Source organism: Mauremys mutica, chromosome 12 (genome assembly GCF_020497125.1).
Source record: "Mauremys mutica isolate MM-2020 ecotype Southern chromosome 12, ASM2049712v1, whole genome shotgun sequence".
Taxonomy (NCBI): domain Eukaryota; kingdom Metazoa; phylum Chordata; order Testudines; family Geoemydidae; genus Mauremys; species Mauremys mutica.
In genome coordinates, this window is record NC_059083.1 from 50,895,162 (window position 1) to 50,918,123 (window position 22,962).

Here is a 22,962-nt window from a genome sequence, read left to right on the forward strand (position 1 = left end):
ACGAAGACATATGGGGCAATGGGCTTTAACACCACAGCCCTGAGGGAGGGGTGCTGAGATGGGCCAGCAAGGAACACCAGCCTCTCTGCCACATGTCTAATTTTGGCAACCACTACAGATGGCTCACCCCACTGTGGTAACTTTTATCCCCTCTGCTCCCAGTAAGTCCATTTTGGCTTCTTTCTGTACCTAATTGCCTATTTGTTTCTTTAAGTTGCTTGTTTGGGGGCTTTTCCGGGCTGTGGCTTCTGCCTTTTTTGGGGGCTGGGGGGGAAGAATATCCTGCCAGAGCGCGTGATTGGCTCCCGGTTGCACAATCTGCTAAAAGAAGCTTTAAAAGGCTGCTTGTTGTTGATTTTTTCCCTTTTGCTTTCTGATTGCCTGCAGGTGTGGCTGGTTGGGCTGCTGGCTGCCTACAAAGGGCAGAGAGAACAGAGACCCACCCAGCCGCGATGGCCTCTCCAGCTACAGCAGGGGAAGTTCAAGATGAAGCTATTTGCTCCATCTGCCTGGAGTATCTGATGGAGCCGGTGACTATCGCGTGTGGGCACAACTTCTGCCGAGCCTGCCTCAGCCAGTACTGTGCGGAAAAGGGAGCGGGGACACCCCTGACCTGTCCCCAGTGCAGAGCCCAGTTCCAGAAAGGGGAGTTCAGGCCCAACACCCAGCTGAGCAACATTGTACAAAAGCTCAAACAACTGGGATTGAAACCAGGAAAAGGGCAAAAGGAGGATCTATGTGAGAGACACGAGGAACGTCTCAAACTCTTCTGTGAGAACGATGGAGAAACTATTTGCGTGGTGTGTGAGAAATCCCGGAACCACAAGTCTCACACTGTGGTTCCCATTGAAGAGGCTGCCCAGGAGTACAAGGTAGGAAATGCTGTTGACTTTGCTTAATTAAACCCCTTAAAGACACCAGGTTTATCCCCCATCAATCCAAGGACAATCTTTCACACCTGGCTGCCGAAGGTTAGGCACCTAAACGAAAGGTGCCTGGTTTTCAGGGGGGTGAGCACTGGGGGTTGTGGGTAATGGGAAAAGATCCAGACATTTTTGCCCCAACACTGCAAGTTTCAATGCCCGATAGAGAGAACAGGGCTGAAGGCTCTTTGTGCACCTGCAACCCCTCTGCCAGGTGGAGTGGGCAGCAAGAAGGGCTGGGTTCAACAATACAACACAGAACCAGCTCGAGCCCCCACCCAGTGACCTGGGCAAATCACACCCCACCCTGAGCGCCTCTGAGAGGCAAAACTTCCACTCTCTAAAGCACAGAGCCTGAGTGTAGAAAACACAGGTGCTGGCTTCCTCATTTCCCCAGGGGTGCTTAAGCCCTGCTCTGAACAGGCCCTGCCCCTACTCCCTTCCACCAAGACCACACCCTCACCCCACCTCTTCCTGGTCTATTCTGCCCCCTCACCCAAGTGTGCTCTGCCCTCGCTCTGCCCTCTCCCCCAAGTGTCCCTGCACACTGCTGTATAGCTGACCCACGGTGGGCAGGGGGCACTGGGAGGAAGGGGGAGGAGCTGATCACAGGGCCGCTGAGCACCCACTCTTTTTTTCCCTTGGTTGTGTTAGCCCTGGAGCACCCACAGAGTTGGTGCCTATCATAGAAAAGAAACTTTAAATGAGAGCTGGGATGTCACCTGGCATTAATTAAGGAAAATGCTGCAAGCAGGATTCGTGAATATAAAACCGTGAGCAAAACACCCACCCCAGAGTGTGATGGGCAGTGTCTTCTGCCTCAGGTTTTTTAGTTCTACAACCAAAGCTTCCTTTAACAAGTCCCTCACCACACCCCACTCACAGTGGTGGTCCCAGTGTAGTGAAGACTCGGAGGTACATCTGGTGGAGGGAAGGAAGAAGGCACCTTGCTTGCTCCTCTGTGTCACCTGTGTGTCACCACCCTGCCACATACCCAACTGGCCCACTCCACTGGCCGCCCCACCAGCTGTTACCTGCTTCTCTACTATAAGCTCTATACAATCAGTCTCTTGAGGTTCTATCCTGCTCTTAGTGATTGTCAGCTCTTAGGCTTTGTCTACACTACAAAGTTTTGTTGGCAAAAGTGATGCCACTTTAATTAAAGCCACTGTTGCATGTGCACACTAGCTCCTTGTGCGGGCAGAGCACATTGACACTAGCAGCTCTTACATCCACACAGAGAGCAGCACGGTTAGTAGCGATCCCACTATGAAAACTGGCCACCAGGGTGCTTTGCAGAGGTGAAAGTGGGCCGGTGCGGGCCGGAGCAGTGCTCTGGCAAGAGCCGGCCGCCAGCCCAGTCCACACACAGCCGACATTTGCTCCCCTGTTGGCGGCCCTGCCGGTAGGTCCCAGCAGCACGCCCGCACTAGCGAGGTTAAAGCGCTGCCTTGACAGCGCGGCTGGACCCTACCAGCGGGGCCGCCAACAGGGGGAGCAAAAGGGGCTGCTTCCCTGGGGCCCAGCTTTGGGGGGCCCCATGGGGCCCAGGGTAGCCTGAAGGATTAGCAGGGAGCCTGGTGCCGGCCGGCAGCAGGGGTTGGGTGCGCACTCACACTCACTGCAGCTGGTGGGAAGCGGAGTGACCTGGCCCCAGCCGTGTTGCTTCGGGGGCAGGGGGGTAGGAAGCGGAGCCCCCTTGGCCCTTCTGTCCCAAGGCCCCACCCCTTTCGGGGGGCCAGAGCCACCCATCCTGTTAAGGACGCCGGGCCTGGTGCAGGAAGCACTGGTAAGTCCCGGCGTCTACTTTCACTGACGGGGCTCAGAAACAGCCAGGAAGTACTAGCACTTCTCTGCGACTGCCTTGTTCTCCAGGATCTCAGCTTTCACTTTGTGTTAAACTGACTCTTCAGCTGTTCTGGTTGTGAAGAAAACCTCAAAACTGACCCACATGTAGGGATGCAGAGAGTCGAACATAGCAGCTCGGCAGGGCCACCCAGAGGATTCTGGGGGTCTGGGGTCTTTGGCGGCGGGGGCCCCCGCTTTGGCGGTAATTCGGCGGTGGGGGGCCCTTCCGTTCCGGAACCCACCACCGAAGTGCCCCGAAGACTCGCGGCAGGGGCCCCCTGCCGCCGAAGCGGGACCCGCCGCCGAAGTACAGCTCGGTCTTCGGCGGTAATTCAGCGGCGGGGGGCACCCGCCGCGGGTCTTCAGGGCACTTCGGCGGCAGGTCCCGGAACGGAAGGGCCCCCGCCTCCGAATTACCGCTGAAGACCCGGCTGCATTTCGGCGGCGGGTCCCACTTCGGCGGTAATTCGCTGGCGGGGGGTCCTTCCACCCTAGAGCTGAAGGACCCCCCCGCCAGCGAAGACCGGGACCAGAAGAAGCTCCGGGGGCCCGGGCCCCGCAAGAGTTTTCCGGGCCCCCCAGAACGAGTGAAGGACCCTGCTCCAGGGGCCCTGAAAAACTCTCGTGGGGGCCCCGGCGGGACCTGGGGCCTGGGGCAAATTGCCCCTCTTGCCCCCTCCTCTGGGCGGCCCTGCAGCTCGGAGAGGTGTGAACTGCCCCAGTCCCTGAGTGGGGGGTGGGCTCAGGTGCCTGGGGACGATCCTTTAAATATCAGTATTGTTAACAATTCCATTCACCTTGTGAGAGCGGAGAGGAAGAGTTATAGTCCAGCACCACATGCTGCCAGTGACGCCTCCTTCCGGTGCCACAAGCAGGTGATGTTTGGGAGACCCCACCTCTTATTTCCCCCAGTAAAGAAGGACCAGGCCCAGAGAGCCAGCGGAGCCAGAGGTACATTCTAGCCCCATGACGGGAGTCCGGCCCCAGGAGGCCCTTGGAGTCAATCAGCAACTCCATTCTGTTTTGAACATTGCACCATCTCCTGTGAAAAGACCATGCTGTCTCCTTTTGGTGCTCACATGGGAAGCTTATTTTCTAGGTGGATCTTCAAAAAATCCAGCCATCTTTATCCCTCTGCCCTCTCCCCCCTTCTGATCCCTGCTCATTTATGAAGCTATTTTGCTGGAAGCAAAGGCTGCTTTTCCGCCTCCTGTCTCTCACTAGCTGGCTCCATTGCTCACTGCTTCCCTGCAGCCGCACCGCAGAGGTGTCACCGAACAGCTCCCCAGGAGCCAGTGGTGAGCTGGAGCCGGTTTGCACCGCTTCGCAGGAACCGGTTGTTAAATTTAGAAGCCCTTTTAGAACCAGTTGTTCTGGGACAACCAGTTCTATAAGGGCTTTATTTATTTAACAAAAGCTCCGTCAGCTTTCCCCTCCTCCCCTGAATGCTCCACCCCCTTCTCCTCCCCCTCCTCTGCTTCCCGCGAATCATATGTTTGCGGGAAGCCGGAAACAAGCAGCAGGCACACAGGTAAGCTGGGGCACAGGTAGGGGGAGGTGCGGCCAGCCCAGCCCAGCTGAGTGGCTCCCTCCGGCCTGACCCCACCGACCCATCCCAGCCTCAACCGAGTGCCCCCAGCTCTGGCCCCGCGGCTCCAGCCTGGCCCGGGTCCTGCGGCGCCAGAGCTGGTGCTGGGCCTGGCCCTGCGGCTTTGGCCCGGCTCTGGTCCTGGCTGAGCGCTCCCAGTCCTGGACCTGGACCCGGTCGCGGCCAAGCGCCCCCAGTCCCAGCCCCAGTCTCTGCTGAGTGCCCTCAAGCCGGACCCAGACCCAGTCCCGGCTGAGCGGCTCCAGGCAGGGAGCAGGGAGGGGGTGTTGGAAGAGGGCAGGGGAGTTTGGGGGTTTGTGGGGGTGTGAATAGGAGTGGGGCAGTCAGAGGGCAGGGAACAGGAGGATTGAATGGGGGCAAGGGTCCTGGGGGGGCAGTCAGGAAGGAGCAGGAGTTAGATGGGGCAGTGGGGGGCAATCATGGGCAGGGGCTCCAAGGGCAGTCGGGAACAGAGAGAAGGGGTGGTTGGACAGGGCAGGTGTTCTGGGGGGGCCATCAGGAATAAGAGGAGGGGTTGGAGGGGCAGCAGGGGGCAGTCAGGGGACAGGGAAGGGGGGTGGATAGGGCAGGGGTCCCAGGGGGGCATCAAGGAACGTGGGGGTTTGGATGGGGCAGGAGTCCCGGGGGGAAGGCTACAACCCTCTCATGGGGTGAGGAGAAGGGAACCTGTTGTTAATATTTTGGCAGCTCATCACTGCTAGGAGCTCTCAGCAGCAGCTGCAGCAGCAGCCTGGGCCCTTGGGCAGAGAGCGGGAGAGAACTCGAGGGCCCAGAGCAAAAAAGAAGGAGTGAAATGGGAAGATTCTGTAGGGAGCTCAGGAGGGGGCTCTCGGGGGCTGCCCTGGGTGCTGCACAGAGCCAGGCTGACAGGGCAGGAGCACGTTGCTGTGCTGTGTGAAGGAATCACACGCTGTCAAAGGGGAAGAGAGCCCTGGGTTGTTTCAGCTCTGGAGCAGTTACAATTATGGGTGACACATTCCCCCAGACCGAGTGTTCCCTCTTCCTCACTGACCTCCAGCCACATCACAGCTTCACCCTGTGCAGCTAATGGGATGGCGCTGGTGTCAGGCTCCCAGCTGCTGCCTGAGGGAGGCCACATGCGAGCCTGACAGACAGATGAGAGCACTGTGTGGATCTTGTTCCTTGCCTGGGCCTGGGGCACAATGCAGTGATGCATCGTCCTAAGCTCCTCGCTATCACCGGCAGGAGGGATCGTTCAGAAACTTCCCAGCTATTTCCCCTCTGATCTGTGCTCAGTGATGTGAAACTTTAGCTAAAAACACAGACTCTGAGAAGTCCTGAGTGTCTGCATGATGCAGAGCGTCCCTGCTCTGAGACTGGCATCTCTGCTCCCACGCTGCCTTTGGGGCTGGCATAGCTGAGTCTGCTGCCTCCTTCCAGGATATTTTACTGCTTATGTATGAAAGGACGATATCTATGGTACACAGGCACCAATGATACTGCCAAGAATGACCTTGATTGGATAACTGCAGACTACGTGGCTCTGAGAAGAAGGATAAAGGAGTTTGAGGCGCAAGTGTTGTTCTCGTCCATCCTTCCTGTGGAAGGAAAAGGCCTGGTAGAGACCACTGAATAGTGAAAGTCAATGAATGGCTATGCAGGTGGTGTTGGAGAGAAAGCTTTGTATTCTTTGACCATGGGATGGTGTTCCAAGAAGAAGGAGTGCTAGACAAAGACAGACGCCACCTAACAAAGAGGGAAGAGCATCTTTGCAAGCAGGCTGGCTAACCTAGTGAGGAGGGCTTTAAACTAGGTTCATGAGGGGAAAGAGACCAAAGCCCTTAGGTAAGTGGGGAAGTGGGATACCAGGAGGAAATATGAGCAGGAAAGAACAAGAGGGGAGGACTCCTGCCTCATACTGAGAAAGCAGGACGATCAGCGAGTTATCTTAAGTGCCTGTACACAAATGCAAGAAGCCTGGGAAACAAGCAGGGAGAACTGGAATTCTTGGCACAGTCAAGGAATTATGATATGATTGGAATAACAGAGACTTGGTGGGTTAACTCACATGACTGGAGTACTGTTGTGGATGGATATAAACTGTTCAGGAAGGACAGGCAGGGCAGAAAAGGTGGGGGAGTTGTATGTTAGAGAGCAGTATGACTGCTCAGAGCTCCAGTATGAAACTGCAGAAAAACCTGAGCGTCTCTGGAATAAGTTTAGAAGTGTGAGGTGTTGTTGTGGTGGGAGTCTGCTATAGACCACCAGACCAGAGGGAGGAGGTGGACAAGGCTTTCTTCCAGCAACTGAGGCCTGGTCTACACTAGGAGGTTATGTCAAATTTAGCAGCGTTAAATCGAATTAACCCTGCACCAGTCCACACAGGGAAGCTATTTAGTTCGACATACATGGCTCTTTAGTTCGATTTCTGTACTCCTCCCCAACGAGGGGAGTAGAGCTAAATTCGACATGGCCATGTCAAATTAGGCTAGGTGTGGATGGAATTCGATGCTAATAGCTCCGGGAGCTATCCCACAGTGCACCATTCTGTTGACGCTCTGGACAGCAGTCCGAGCGTGGATGCTCTGACCAGCCACACAGGAAATGCCCCGGGAAAATTTGAATTCCTTTTCCTGTCTGGCTAGTTTGAATCTCATTTCCTGTTTGGACATCGTGGCGAACTCAGCAGCACTGGCAGCGATGCAGAGCTCTCCAGCAGAGGTGTCCATGCAATCTCAGAATAGAAAGAGGGCCCCAGCATGGACTGACCGGGAAGTCTTGGATCTGATCGCTGTGTGGGGCGATGAGTCTGTGCTTTCGGAGCTGCGCTCCAAAAAACGGAATGCAAAGACCTACGAGAAGGTCTCCAAAACCATGGCACTCAGAGGATACAGCCGGGATACAACGCAGTGCCGCGTGAAAATCAAGGACCTGAGACAAGGCTACCAAAAGATCAAAGCGGCAAACCGATGCTCCAGAGCCCAGCCCCAGACATGCCCCTTCTACGAGGCACTGCATTCCATTCTGGGTGCGGCCGCCACCACTACCCCACCACTGACCGTGGACTCTGACGATAGGATAGTGTTCAAGGCCAGTTCCTCGGAGATGTTTGCTGACGGGGAAGATGAGGAAGCAGATGAGGAGGAAAAAGCAGTCGACAGCGCTTACAACGCTGATTTCCCAGACAGCCAGGATCTCTTCATCACCCTCACTGAGATCCCCTACCAACCCTCCCCAGCCATTAACCCGGACCCTGAATCAGGGGAAGGATCAGTCGGTACGTGCTTTAAACATGTAACCATTTATTTTTAACAGAGCAGGAATCTGAACTATGTGAAAAGAAGGTCAATATATATGGGGTTAGAACAGAAATCCTCTTGGGAGATCTCCACGAAGCTCTCATGTAGGTAATCGAAAAGCCTCCACAGGAGGTTCCTGGGGAGAGCGGCCTTATTGGGTGCTCCGTGGTAGGACACTTTTCCACGCCAGGCTATCAGCAGGTACTCTGGGAGCATTGCCTCGACAAGCATGGCCGCATAGGCCTCTGGTTTGTGCTGGCTTTCACGCAGCATGCGCTCTTTATCTCTGTCAGTGATCCTCCTCAGGGTGATCTCGCTCAGAGTGTCCTGCTTTGAATTAGGTGACTGTTAGTATTGGGAATGCTTGCCTTTTCCTTTACACAACAATAAGCATCAGTTTACAGCCATGTGGCGGAGGCGGTAGAGGGGCAGCATACAGGGCTATTTCCCGGGGACAGACTTAACTTTTCTGTTAAGTACTGTTTCCCTCCTGTTCTTTAAGAGGAGACTGTGTTTCAAGGGGGGGGAGGGAGTTGGTAATTGGACAGGTCAGTCACCTTTAGCAGGGCACAGACACGGGGGCAGGTTCAGCAGCAGGTCACACACACACACAGTGCTGTCTGTAGGCATCCTGGTCACTGTGGGAGGTGTTTGTCATGTTTTGTTTTGGGGGGCTATGTGAGTTTGTGGCAGGGGAGGGCGGTTAGAGATTTTATGCAGTGGTCCTTATCCTGGATCACAGAGCCACGCAGCAGCGGATCTGTAACCGTCCTCCCCTGCCACAAAGTCACATAGCCCCCCCCACACAGAGTCCCGAAAAGCAGGGGTGGCAGGCTCCATTGAAACAAACAGTCCGCCACTGCAGACTGCTCTAGGAGCAGGAGCCTGTCATTCCTCGAGTTTAGAAGCAGTCTTTGCAGCACTACACACCCTACCCACCACAGTCTGCGTCCCAGTTTTAATCCTTTCCCGCCAAATCAGTAATAAAGAAAACGGTGTTCATTAACAAAGTTCCATGTACTTATTTTTAAACGTGTGTTTGAAGGGGGGAGTGGGGTGAACGGGGTATGTAACTGCAGAGGATAGTCAGCATTAACTGGGTAAAGAAACGGGGGCAGGTTCAGCTTCTCTGTAAACAAAGGTAATTGTCACAGGTTACCCCACTCACTGAGGAACCTAGCTTTCAAAGCCTCCCAGATGCAAAGCGGTTCCCGCTGGGCACTTCTAATCGCACGGCTGTCTGGCTGTGCGTAATCAGCAGCCAGGCTATTTGCCTCAACCTCCCATGCCGCCATAAAGGTCTACCCCTTGCTCTCACAGAGATTGTGGAGCACACAGCAAGCTGAAATAACAATGGGGATATTGGTTTCGCTGAGATCTGAGCGAGTGAGTAAGCTCCTCCATCTCCCCTTGAGACGTCCAAAAGCACACTCCACCACCATTCTGCACTTGCTCAGCCAGTAGTTGAAGAGTTCTTTGTCACTATCCATGGCGCCTGCATAGGGCTTCATGAGCCAGGGCATTAGCGGGTAGGCTGGGTCCCTGAGGATCACTGTAGGCATCTCCACATCCTCAACAGTTATTTTGTGGTCCGGGAAGAAAATACCTTCCTGCAGGCATCTAAACAGACCAGAGTTCCTGAACACACGCGCGTCATGAACCTTGCCCGGCCATCCAACGTTGATGTTGGTAAAACGTCCCCTATGGTCCACCAGTGCTTGCAGCACCATTGAAAAGTAGCCCTTTCAGTTAATATACTGGCTGGCTTGGTGGTCCGGTCCCAGGATAGGGATGTGAGTTCCATGTATAGCCCCACCGCAGTTTGGGAATCCCATCGTGGCGAATCCATCTAGCATGACCTGAACGTTTGCCAGGGTCACTACCTTTGAGAGCAGTAGCTGAACAATTGTGTGGGCTACTTGCGTCACAGCAACCCCCACGGTAGATTTGCCCACGCCAAAATGGTTCGCTACTGACCGGTAGCTGTCTGGCGTGGCAAGTTTCCAGAGGGCTATGGCCACTCGCTTCTGCACAGTGAGGGCTGCTTGCATCCGGGTGTCCTTGCGCTTCAGGGCAGGGGACAGCAACTCACACAGTTCAAGGAAAGTTCCCTTACGCATCCTAAAGTTTCGCAGCCACTGTGATTCTTCCCAGACCTGCAGCACTATGTGGTCCCACCAGTCCATGCTTGTTTCCCGGGCCCAGAATCGCCGTTCCACAGCATGAACATGACCCATTGCCACCATGATGTCCACGGCATGGGGTCCCGTGCTTTGTGAGAGGTCTGTGCCACTCTCAGACTTCATGTCCTTACCGCGCTGCCGTAGCTTCCTCGCCCGATTTCTCAGCATCTCCCTGTGAAAAAGGTGGACGATAAGGTGCGAGGAGTTGACAACGGCCATAACTGCAGCGATGATCGCAGCGGGCTCCATGCTCGCATGCTGTGGCGTCCGCGCTGTCACTGACCAGAAAAGTGCGCGAACTGATTTCCCACCGGCGCTTTCAGGGAGGGAGGGCGGGAGGGACGGTTGAATGACGACAGTTACCCAAAACCACCCTTGACACAATTTTTCCCCCAGCAGGCATTGGGGGCTCGACCCAGAATTCCAATGGGCAGCGAGGACTGCGGGAACTGTGGGATAGCTGCCCACAGTGCACCGCTTCCAATGTCAACGCTTGCCCCATTAGTGTGGACTCACAAAGTTGAATTACTGTCCTTAGTGTGGATACGCACGTTCGAATTTGTAAGGTCAGTTCCACAAATTCGATTTAAGTAAAATCGAACTACTCTGGTAGTGTAGACATACCCTGACAGAAGTTACTAGATCACCGGCCCTGGTTCTCATAGGGGACTTCAGTCACCCAAATATCTGCTGGGAGAGCAATACAGCGGTGCATAGACAATCCAGGAAGTTTTTGGAAAGTGTAGGGGAAAATTTCCTGGTGCAAGTGCTGGAGGAACCAACTAGGGGCAGAGCTCTTCTTGACCTGCTGCTCACAAATAGAGAAGAATTAGTAGGGGAAGCAAAAGTGGATGGGAACTTGGGAGGCAGTAACCGTGAGATGGTTGAGTTCAGGATCCTGACAAAAGGAAGAAAGGAGAGCAGCAGAATATGGACCCTGCACTTCAGAAAAGCAGACTTTGACTCCCTCAGGGAACTGATGGGCAGGATCCCCTGAGAGAATAACATGAGAGGGAAAGGAGTCCAGGAGAGCTGGCTGTATTTTAAAGAATTCTTATTGAAGTTGCAGGAACAAACCATCCCGATGTGTAGGAAGAATAGTAAATATGGCAGGTGACCAGCTAGGCTTAACAGTGAAATCTTTGCTGATCTTAAACACAAAAAAGAAGCTTACAAGAGGTGGAAGATTGGACTAATGGCCAGGGAGGAGTATAAAAATATTACTCAGGCAGGCAGGAGTGAAATCAGGAAGGCCAAATCATAATTGGAGTTGCAGCTAGGAAGAGCTGTTAAGAGTAACAAGAAGGGTTTCTACGGTATGTTAGCAACAAGAAGAAGGTCAGGGAAAGTGTGGGCCCCTTACTGAATGGGGGAGGCAACCTAGTGACAGAGGATGTGGAAAAAGCTAATGTACTCAATGCTTTTTTTGCCTCTGTCTTCACGAACAAGATCAGCTCCCAGACTACTGCAGTGGGCAGCACAGTATGGGGAGGAGGTGACCAGCCCTCTGTGGAGAAAGAAGTGGTTCAGGATTATTTAGAAAAGCTGGATAAGCGCAAGTCCATGGGGCCGGATGCGCTGCATCTGAGGTTGATAAAGGAGTTGGCTGATGTGATTGCAGAGCCATTGGCCATTATCTTTGAAAACTCATAGCGATTGAGGAGGTCCTGGATGGCTGGAAAAAAGCTAATGTAGAGCCCATCTTTAAAAAAGGGAAGGAGGAGGATCCGGGGAACGACAGGCCAGTCAGCTTCACCTCAGTCCTTTGAAAAATCTTTTAGCAGGTCCTCAAGGAATCAATTTTGAAGCACTTCGAGGAGAGGAAAGTGATCAGGAACAGTCAGCATGGATTCACCAAGGGCAAGTCATGCCTGACTAACCTAATTGTCTTCTGTGATGAGATAACTGGGTCTATGGATGAGGGGAAAACAGTGGACATGTTATTCCTTGACTTTAGCAAAGCTTTTGATATGGTCTCCCACAGTATTCTTGCCAGCAAATTAAAGAATCATGGGCTGGATGAATGGACTATAAGGTGGATAGAAAGCTGGCTAGATCATTGGGCTCAATGGGCAGTGATCAATGACTCCATGTCTAGTTGGCAGCCAGTATCAAGTGGAGTGCCTCAAGGGTCGGTCCTGGGGCCAGTTTTGTTTAATATCTTCATTAATGATTTGGAGGATGACGTGGATTGCACCCTCCTCAGGTTTGCAGCTGACACTAAACTGAGAGGAGTGGTAAATATGCTGGAGGGTAGGGACAGGATACAGCGGGACCTAGACAAATTAGAGGATTGGGCCAAAAGAAATCTGATGAGGTTCAACAAGGACAAGTGCAGAATCTTGCACTTAGGATGGAAGAATCCCATGCACTGCTACAGACCAGGGACCGAATGGCTGGGCAGCAGTTGTGCAGAAAAAGACCTAGGGGTTACAGTGGACAAGAAGCTGGATATGAGTCAACAGTGTGCCCTTGTTGCCAAGAAGGCTAACGACATTTTGGGCTCTATAGGTAGGGGCATTGCCAGCAGATCGAGGGACGTGATCATTCCCCTCTATTTGGCAATGGTGAGGTCTCATCTGGAGTACTGTGTCCAGTTTTGGGCCCCACACTACAAGAAGGATATGGAAAGAGTCCAGCAGAGGGCAACAAAAATGATTAGGGTGCCGGAGCACATGACTTATGAGGAGAGGCTGAGGCAACTGGGATTATTCAGTCTGCAGAAGAGAAGAATGAGGGGGGATTTGATAGCTGCTTTCAACTACCTGAAAGGGGGTTCCAAAGAGGATGGATCTAGACTGTTCTCAGTGGTAGCAGAGGACAGAACAAGGAGTAATGGTCTCAGATTGCACTGGGGGAGGTTTAGGTTGGATATTAGGGAAAAAATATTCACTAGGAGGGTGGTGAAGCACTGGAATGGGTTGCCTAAAAAAGTGGTGGAATGTCCTTCCTTAGAGGTTTTTAAGGTCAGGCTTGACAAAGCCCTATCTGAGATGATTTAGTTGGGAATTGGTCCTGCTTTGAGCAGGAGGTTGGACTAGATGACCTCCTGAGGTCCTTTCCAACCCTATGATTCTATGATACTCTCCACCCATTGGACAGGCAGACTAATGGCTGTTCATTGCATGCAATGTCCCTGCAGGAGAAACTTCAGGGAGCCCTTGGCCCTCTGAGGAAGGAGCTGGAGGAAGCCCTGGTGCTGACGTCTAAAGAGAAGAAGAAAACCACGGAGTGGCAGGTGGGTGTCCGGGTTTATCTCTCCCTGAGCTCTTCCCCCTGCAACGCTCTCAGGGATGAAGGAGCTGTGAAGCTCCAGGACGAGGGTATGAACCTGCTCTGGTTGCTTGCCCCGTGACAGAGGCTTGGTGCCAGCAGGATCAGGCTGTGTCTCTGGTGGGGGTCTCAGCACAGCAGCTCCTGTACGCGGCAGAGGAGGGGCAGTTCCTGGCCCTAGTGAGGTGGTGCAAACTCACCCCAGTGCTCTCTGATAGGGGCAAATTCTCAATAGTGGGTGTAGTGTTTTCACTATGACATGGACCCTGTTTCCCTCCAGCAGTTGGGGGTGGTATAGAGGCTGCTGCAGCAAGTGGGATTCAGGGGCCTCCATGAAATAGCTCCACAGTGTGTCTGCAGCCTGGAGGACACAGGGATTGTTCCTTCTCCATCCTCCCCCACCTCCTCCCCCACAGTCCCTGCAGCGCATCTGCCCAGTGCCTGGGCCGGACACTAGAGCTGGGAGCTGCGGGGAGGATTTACCACATGGGTGAGGTTCAAAATCACTCAGCAGGCTGGGCTGGGGCTCGGCTGGGAGCTGAGCTCTTGTGAACATCAAACCCAGTTTTGGATGCTGAGCTCTTTGCAAAGTCTGCCCCAAGGGTGCGTCTAAATGGCACCAACAGGTAGCTGTGGGCTAGCAGCCCAAGTAATTACCCAGGAGGCTGGGTGGGCTTGTACAGCCCCTGCTGCTGTGGCTTCACTGCTACTACCAGCACCCGAGCAAGCTGGAGTGTGTCATCACCTGCTGCCTTCACTCCTCCATTGCAGTGTGGACACTCCCTGAGTCAGCAGAGCCAGGGGCAGGTCAGTGTAAAGAGCTTGGTCACTTCACAGCCTCTGCTGCCATCATGTGGCCACCTCATCCCAGTCACCTGCTACTGTTACTGTGACCTTACCTGTGCTTGTCTGTAGCCAGGTGATGAACCCTTAAGACACAATGTCTGTGCCAGTTCACTTACCTTTCACAGTGAAATCCCCACAGAGAGCGTGGGGTGTGTGAGGAAGACACTGGCTGGTCACTAGACACTTGGGCATGGGATGCTCAGGCAGGCTGGGTGAAGCCAAAGCCAGCTCTGACAATACCCTGGGTGTCCAACACCTATGTGTGCTTCACTCCCTTGTGTCCATCTCATGCCATATGTAATAACATACTGCAGCTTTACAAAGCACCCTAGACAACACCACTATGGAACTGGCCTTATTAATTCTGAACTAAAACAAACCCTTTGTGGTACGTTTCTCAAAGAAGTAAATATCCTGACAAATCGGATACTGATCTAATCCCCTGCTTCATGGACAGAGGCCCAGTCTGTGTAACTTAACATCTGGCTCACGTTTTCTCTGTGCCTTTCCTATCTTTCTATCTCCAGAGCAAAGTGAAGAATAAGAGAGAGATGATTGCAGGTGAATTTAACAAACTGCACACACTGCTGAAAGAGGAGGAGCAGCTGCTTCTGCAGAGCCTGGAGGAGGAGGAGAGGGAGACTCTGCAGAGACTAAGGGAAAATGTAACCAAACTCTCCCAGCAAAGCTCCTCTCTGCAGCAGCTGATCACAGAGATGGAGGAGAAGTGTCAGCAACCAGTTGTGGAGCTGCTAAAGGTGAGATGGCATCAAAATTCTCCACCCATCCAGAATTAGAACTCAGATCCCTGGGTCTGGATTCCAACAATTAGAGTAAATGTGTTCTGTGGTTTACTGAGAAACAGAACATCCGGCTAAGGGCTCCATCAGTTCCAAAATATCCCAGTTCATGTTAGAGGGGAATTCTCCTCATGGAGACCCAGTGAGGGCATGGGAGATTAAATGGATGATACAAGAATGATAGGTTTCAGAGTAGCAGCCGTGTTAATCTGTATCCGCAAAAAGAACAGGAGTACTTGTGGCACCTTAAAGACTAACAACTTTATTTTAGCATGAGCTTTCGTGAGTTACAGCTCACTTCTTCAGATGCAAGAATGATACTGAGCTGAACCCATCCCTGCTCTGACTCCAGAACATTGGACCCAACACCGTTGATAAACACAGATAGTGATGGGTTGGGTCCCTAGAAGGGAGAATACTTTAGCTAAATTCCTGACTCACCTACATAATGAAACAAGTGTTAATGCAAAATGGTCTATGAGATTTTACCACAAAACAATGCAGCCTGGGAGGGTTGATCTATTTTCTAGATGAAAGTTTGATGCACATTGTGTTAATACAGAACATTTTTTCTCTTTTTCCTTTCAGGATGTGAAAAGCACATTGAGGAGGTGTGTTTCCTATTGTCATTGCTTGGATATTCTTGGTGGTGGTTCTGGGATGATGTGTGTGCAAGCAGCTGAGTGATGATGGGACGTTTTCTTCATAGGAGTGAGAATATGAAACTCCAGGAACCAGAAGCTGTTTCTACTGACCTGAAGAATGTGTATAAAATTTCCCTTGACATGAGGGAAGCACTGAAGAGATTTGGAGGTGAGTGGATTCTTCTGGGACATTCAGCTGTATTATGCTGGGGATCTGGACAGAGCCTGGGACCCCCAGGACACGCATGCACCCAGCTGACAGGCTTGGAGCTGTGTGATAGCTGGAGGCTGATGCACTCAGTGCTGGGCAGTTTGCCTGCTACTTATAGTTACCTGCTGGTACTTGCCCAGGTATCTGACCAGGTCTCGTCACTGTGACACCCTGACCCCTCCATGGCTGAGTTACTGGGTGTCCCTGAGCCAGGTGAGGCCTGGACTGGGCCCATTGTGCTGGGAGCTGCACAGATGGGTAACGGATGATGTGTCTGTGCCTCTCTCCTGGGACATGTGAGGGCTGCGTTGTGTGGGCACCGCTCAGCACTGCCCCAGCCCCCATTAGCCAAGGCTGGCCCAGCTTTCTGAGCTGGAGGAGGGGCCGGTCTGGCTGCTGTGGTCTGACCTGGGCCATGTGTTACTGGGTAACAAGCTGAATCCTACAGGCCCCTAGTCTGCTCTGAGCACAGCCCAGTGTGAGGTTGGGTCAGTGGTTTGCTGCTGAGTGAGTGAGACTCACTCACAAGGGTGTGACCCTGTCACAACAGCTGAGTGTGAGCTGCCCCCACCAAACCCCTCCCATAACCCCAGCGCAGATACCGGGGGCAAAAGCAGAAACCTGACAGCGAGGAGGGACAGAGAAAAAAACAATGCAGAGGAGAGGGGGACTAGGAAGGTTTAGGGAGCTGGGTCTGTGATTGCTGAACTGGCCCTTTCATCCTATCCCCCCTGCTCCCCTCCTCCCACCCATCCCCAGCAGGGGACAGTGGAAGGGGTCAAGCTGGATGTGTCTGTCCTGGCCAATGGAGGCTGCACAGTTGGTGCCGGCTGCAGGGCCAGGACCTCAGGGCTCCGGGTAGCAGGAACCCCAGGCTGTGGGGAAGCAGCTTCCTCTCTGTGACGGGCTGAAGCCAGCACATCCCTGTTCCCCTCCCCGCTCACTGCCCCCAGCCCAGCACAGTCTGTGCCCACTGGGCCCTGAACACGGCTGGGCTCTGGCCCATTCCACACCCCTGGCCCCTGAGCCTGTCGGGATCCTGAGCCAGTCAGCTCAGTGCCTCATTTTAGGGGATCCCCAGCCCCTGGGGAGCCTCCTGTCAGCCCCCCAGAAGCCCCGTCCCAGGCAGGGTCCCAGGCCCTGAGTCACTCGCTGGCTGCTCCAGGCTGGCCAGGCCCAGGGTCTCCAGCAGGGCTGTTGGTGCTGGCACCGCGCTCGCTGCCAGAGCTCCCAGCCCCTGACCCAGCCTGGCCTGTTGTCCCAGCGCTGACCGCTCCCCTGTGGGTGGGGACGCTGCTGCTCTCAATGGCTGAGCCCCTCTCTCTGCCGCTGCCTCTGCTGCTGCACTCGCAGGCTCAGCCTGTGCCAGGGCCAATGTGGCGCTGCTGGGGCTGCTCCTTCCCTTGGCACCTGGATTCTCTGTGTCTGGGGCAAATGGCGGGTGAGTGGGCAGGGACCTGCTCAGAGAGACATGCCCTGAGCTGCACCCAGAGGGCAGAGACCAGCCAGGCCCGGGCAGCAAAGTGCCACCATGCGGGGATTAACCCTTTCCTTCCCCCCACCCCAGTAGCCGTCAGTGCCTCTTAACTGCCTGCACTCTGATCCCAGGGACTCGGGTCCGGCAGCTCTGGGGAGTCTCTGGGTAAATGTGTGGGGCAGAGTAACCAGGGCTCCCTGCGCCCCAGGGTCCCTGTGTGCAATGGGGAAGGCCCCGCGCTGTCATGCAGCCCTTAGGTGCTGGGCACTGAGTGTTATTGATATAGCGCCCACGGGTGAGCCAGGCCCTGCAGAGACAGAACAAGGGGCTGCTGGCCCCACAGGGCTCCTGGTCTGAGTGCGGACAAGGCCCAGCAAGGGCAGCAGCAAACATTGGGGGAGGGGGCACGAGGGTCCCATTGTTGGGCCAGCCACTCCCTGAGCCCATCCTGTGCCTGTCTTCTGGGGGTGGTAGACAGTATTGTAGTGACCCTGATGGCTCCATGCTGGGCCCTGGGTCACCCCCAGGGAACAGGACAGGGCAGAGGCAGCCTGAGGTCGGGGGGAGCTGGAGGCTGTGGGGGAGCGGGAGCAGCCTGGGAGCTGGAACAGGGACCCTGAAAGCCAGGTGGGTGCTCAAACCCTGTGCTGTGTTTGGTCCAGGTTCCCACTCTGATGCAGGCTCTGTTGGGGTCAAAGCATGTGGTGAGGGGCCCACACAGACGGACTGAAGAGAGCGAGGCTCTGTCTGCATGGGGAAGGGGCAGCAGTTCTGTTAAATGGGTTCAGTTTTGTAGACTCATCATTGGGTGGCACCCTCAGGTACCACCCTCAGTCATTCCAGGGTGTCTTGGCAAGCATCTTGCCTCAGTTTACCCTCTTCAGCACTCCTTATATTAAGCCTCACTGTCCAAAAGATTTGAGAGAAAAGTCCCCTCCTGGGGTCCACTCTGAGTTCAAGTAAAGCCCAAAATAAAAACTTTTCCATCACTCTGCTCCAGACTCCAGCTCTTACTCCAGCTCCTCACTGTCCTGAAGTCAGGAGTCCTCAGACCTTCCCGGAGCTGGGCTTGGATTAGTTTCCATCATGGAATCAGATGACTGCAGCCCTCTCTCCTGGAGCTGGGTCATTTCAGACTGTGCCTTTATTCTCTGCATCCACTTTCTCCAGCCGGGGGCAGCTCTCCGGGGTTCTGTCCTGCTACAGCTGCTGCTGTCATTGTCATCTCTGGCAGCTCTTCTCCCTTAGGGGAGCTTCTCTGTCTAGGACAGTGGTCCCCAAACATTTTTGGTCATGCCCTCCCTTACCTGGTTTGTGCTCCCATCCCGGGAGCTGTGGTCAGGACCTGGACCAGGAACGGGGCTGCAGTTGGGGCCAGGAGCCGGGAGCTTTGGCTGGGGCGGAACCACGTTTAGGGCTGCAGCTGGGGTAGCAGCCTGTAGCAGGGCCAGGAGTCGGTGGCTGAGGCCGTGGCTGGAGCTGCGTCTGGGGCTTAGGGTGGGGCCGTAGTGGAGCTGGGAACAGAGCAGGGATAGCTGGTTGTCCCTTCCTGCCATCCATGAGGGTTGGTCCAGGCCCTACCATGCCCCCCAAATGTTCCTAAACACCCTTGAGGGGGGCACGACCCACAGTTTGGGGAGCACTGCTCTAGGATCTCCCCTTCCAGGCTCCTTGCTCTGGTGAGCTCTCCTGGGAGCTCATCTCCTCAGCAGCTTCCTGTCCCTTGGATCCCTTAAGCTGAGCCCTGGTAACCCTTTATCAGGCTCATTAGCTGTTTCACTGCCAAGTAGCCACCTAGGGATTTAATTACTTCCAGGTTGGTCTGGGTTGTCTCATTCTCACCTACAGGAGCCTGTCACGGGTAGTCTGGTCCCTGACTCCCCTAAAAGGGCCAGCCCTCTTGATACATTTCCTCCCACCCCCAGAGCCAACCTGTATTCAAAGGGAGGCTAGACCATGGCTGACACTTGTTTATGTTCTGCAGATGGGTGAAGTTGGGGGTATTTCCTGTCCTGCTGCCACAAAGAAATCTGTAAGGCCCTTGACCATAATTTTATTCCCGTCACTGAAGAATGAAAAGACCAGGAGTTTGATTCCCCAACATTCTATGTTATGAGTAAAATCCCCCATAGTCTTCCGCATGTCATAGTTCAGAACAACGCTTTGGCCATAGCAGAGGTAGTCAATAGTACTGGGCTTTCATCATCGGTGTGATGGTCATGTTGCAGCTATGGGCTGGCTACAGAGCTTCCCTCTCAGCCAGATACACACCAGACATGTTCATCACAAAATCTTAATGTTCCCCCAAGTATGGCTGAGATCAGTTTAAATATGGCATTTTACACCCAGCGCTACCTAGTGGTTGAACAGCATAATACAGTTTAGCGTTCCATTACATCTCCCCCTTTAAGTTCTACATTCCTACCATTTATAATATTTACATTATCACACTGTCTTTCAAGTTCAGTGCAGATCAATCTGTTAGGTGTCTCTGAATGGTGCTTGTGTTTTAATTACATGAACCAAACAGGTAACAGCTTGGTCATCTGGCTGTCCATTAGTTTCAATGACTGACTATGGTCGGTCTGGAATCCTTGAATCATCTTGTTCTGCATCCACCATCTATAGAGTTTGCTCAGCTGATTGTTCTTTCTGAGGAACAAACTGTAGATGTTGACAGTTTCTGTTGAACTCACCTTTGTTGGTCTCAATCACAGACAACCTGGGTGTTAAATTCTTTTTATTTACAACAGCTGGAGTATTCCATTCTTTTTCTCCATCCAGTTTGACACAAACATGGTCACCAGGTTCTAGGCCCGGTAGTTTTCTAAGTGATGTCTGTTGTAAAAGTATTCTTAAGCTCTTTTTGCCTTTTTATTCAATTTGATTAGTTGGGAGGGCAGTTCTGAGTTGTCTTCCCATCAGGAGTTGTGCTGCACTATATCCAGTAACTGCTATTGGTGTTTATCTATAACTCAGTAGAGCAAAGAATGGATCTCCCTGCTGAAGGATGTTCTTGGCTGTCTGTACAGCTCTCAGCCTCTCCATTCACTTGTGAGTAATATGGGCTGCTAGTAATATGAGGAAGATCATATTTTGTTGGGCTAAATTAAATTCTACTTCAGTGAATTGTGGTCCATGCTCTGTCACAAGTTCTTCTGGAACCCTGAAATGATCAAAAGTGCACATCAGTTGCTCTGTAACACTCTGGTGTGTTACGTCTTTCAAGTACACTATTTCTATACACCTGGAAAAATAGTCCACGACTACCAGGTAAAGATGTCCCTTGAATTCACATAAATCTGCAGCTAGTCTCTTCCAAGGTCTCTTTCATTCAGACGAGCTCCTTGCTAGTGTCACTAATTGCTACTGGCCATATCTTTTTCCTTGCAGCCTTCAGTAAAAGAGCTATGGGAGCCGGAGGGGAAATTTTCTACCAAGGGCAAATTTAACAGCAGCTCAGAAGTGTTTGTCTCCCTGGCATATGTCCCTTCCCTCCCCCCTGCCCCCCTGGAACTCACCCATCCCTTCCCCCCTGCCATCCTGGCACCTGCCCCTCCCCCAAAATCCTTTGCACACTGGAGCCCACCCATCACTTTACCCCCCAGCTACTTCTTGGCATGAACCTCTCCCGTTTCCCCCTCCTTCCCTTGCCCCCATTTGGGCGCCCTGGTGTCTGCCCCTCCCTTCACCCTCTCCAAACCTCTGGGTGCCATCCCTCCCCTCACCCTCCCTCTGCCCCCTTGGTGTCCACATCTCCACACCCCTCTGCCCCGAGGGCCTGCCCCACTTTTCACCCCGTGTGACCCCTGGTGCGAGTCCCTTCCCTTCCCCACATCCCACAGTCCCGCCCACCCCTTCTCTAGCCCACCCTTTGAACCACTGATGCCCACCCCTCCCTTCATCTCTCTCTTTCCCTGGGCACCAGTCCTGCCTCTCACTCATGCTCTATGGCCCTGTTGCATGCCTGAACCCTTCCACCATAGCCCCCTCTCCAGTGCCCGCCCCTCCCATCACCCAATTCTGCCCACAGGCACATGCTCCTCTCCTCACCATCCTCCTGCAACTCCCTGGCACCTGCGCCTCCTCCTCTTGCCATCTTCTGCCTACTGGTGACACAGTTCCTGCCCTAGCCTCTTTGCCCCCGGGCTCCTGCCTCACTCTTTCCCCCAGTGCCTGCTCATTGCCTCCCTCCATGGTCCTGGCACCTGCACACTGCTCATCCCCCACACACACCCCGGCACCAGTCCTTCCCCTTGATGCCCTCTGCCCCATTGGAGCTCCCCCCCATTCCCTCACATCCCTCTGCGCCCTGGTGCCCACCCCTTCCCTGGCTTCCCTGTGCCCCCTGGGGTCTGTCCCCTTCTTCTGCCCTGGTGCCAACCCCCCCACCCCCTGCAGCCCCCGGGACCTGCCCCTCCCTTCACCCCCTCTGTTCTCCTGGTGCCTGCCCCTTCTCTTGTACCCACATTGCCCTTGTGCCTGTTGCTCCCTCTATGTCCCTCCCTCCACCCCCTGTGCTCCTGTCACCTCCCCTCCCCTTTCTTCTCCCAACATTAGCCTGTACCCTCTCCTCACCTCCACTGACCCCTTCCCACCCTCCTCCATTCCTCCTGCCCCTTCCCGTCATTGTCTTCTCCCAGGCAGACGGGCCCTCAGGCAACAACCCCTCCTCCCCCAGCGATTAATGGGGCTGCAGGTTAATTTCCCTTTGATCCCAGTGACCGGCCCCTGCCCCCGGCCCTGACTCTGTGACTCTCTCCCCAGTGGACGTGACTCTGGATCCAGACACGGCAAATCCCTGGCTCGTCCTGTCTGAGGATCGGAAAAGTGTGAGAGACAGAGACAAACGCCAGACTCTGCCCGACAACCCTGAGAGATTCGATTATTGTGTCTGTGTCCTGGGCGCTGAGGGGTTCACAGGCGGGAGGCGTTACTGGGAGGTGGAGGTGGGAAACAAGACGAGATGGGAACTGGGGGTTTGTAGGGAATCTGTGAGCAGGAAGGGGCAGGTCACATACACACCTGGGAATGGATACTGGGTCGTGTGGCTAAGGGATGGGGGATACAAGGCCCTCACACCCCGCTCGACCTCCCTCCCCGTGAGCATCAGGCCCAGCCGGGTGGGGATTTTCCTGGACTATGAGGCGGGCGAGGTCTCGTTTTACAATGTGACTGACAGGTCCCATCTCTTCACTTTCACTGACACCTTCTCCGGGATTCTCCGCCCTTTCTTTTGCCCAGAGCTCCGTAAGGCAGGTAAAAATGCGGCTCCCCTGATAATCTGCCCTGTCCCAGCTCAGGCCGGAGGGAATCTCGGTCCCTGACAGTGACCCTGGGGCACAGACTGGCCCCTCCCAGCCCTGCTGCTCTCCCCCCGCCCCCTGAGTGGTGAGGGCCAGTTACTGCAGCAACTGGACTTTCTGTGCTGACCGGATGCTGCCAGTTTCCCTTTTCAACTGGAGGTTCCAGTCAAAAACTGGACACCTGGCAAGCCCCAGCCCTCACCTTTCCCGGTCCCCTGCCCTAGGGGTAGCAGGTGGAGGTGGATGGGGTCATTCACTCCGATCAGAATTTTCTACCCCTGTGAAATTTCAATGTAAAATATGAAAGGATAAAGATTATTCCAATTTAGAAAATAATATTATAACAAGGTGTAAATACAAGAATATTTTAATTTACATTTTAATAGTATTTCAAAATCAAGCATTTAACCATAGTTTTAGAACTGGAATTATTTACATTTATTTTTTGATTCTTCCCTCAAATCTACACTGAAGTTTAACTTCTCTAAATAACGTTGTTTGTATTTCAACTGTGGAATTTCAAGAAATCCAAAATATTTATCCTAACAAAATAAACGATTAAATTGTCAGACTGGATTGTTC

At 53.7% G+C, this 22,962-nt stretch overlaps 1 protein-coding gene across 1 annotated transcript; it reads left to right on the forward strand.

Annotated features, from left to right (window-relative positions):
• Positions 1-452: 452 nt before the first annotated feature.
• On the forward strand, positions 453-22,401 carry LOC123346458 (E3 ubiquitin-protein ligase TRIM39-like). Its single transcript, XM_044983866.1, has 6 exons — positions 453-872; positions 12,966-13,061; positions 14,470-14,700; positions 15,331-15,353; positions 15,452-15,555; positions 21,842-22,401. Exons 1-6 carry the CDS (start codon positions 453-455, stop codon positions 22,399-22,401), a joined length of 1,434 nt encoding a protein of 477 aa, XP_044839801.1.
• The last annotated feature ends 561 nt before the right edge of the window (positions 22,402-22,962 follow it).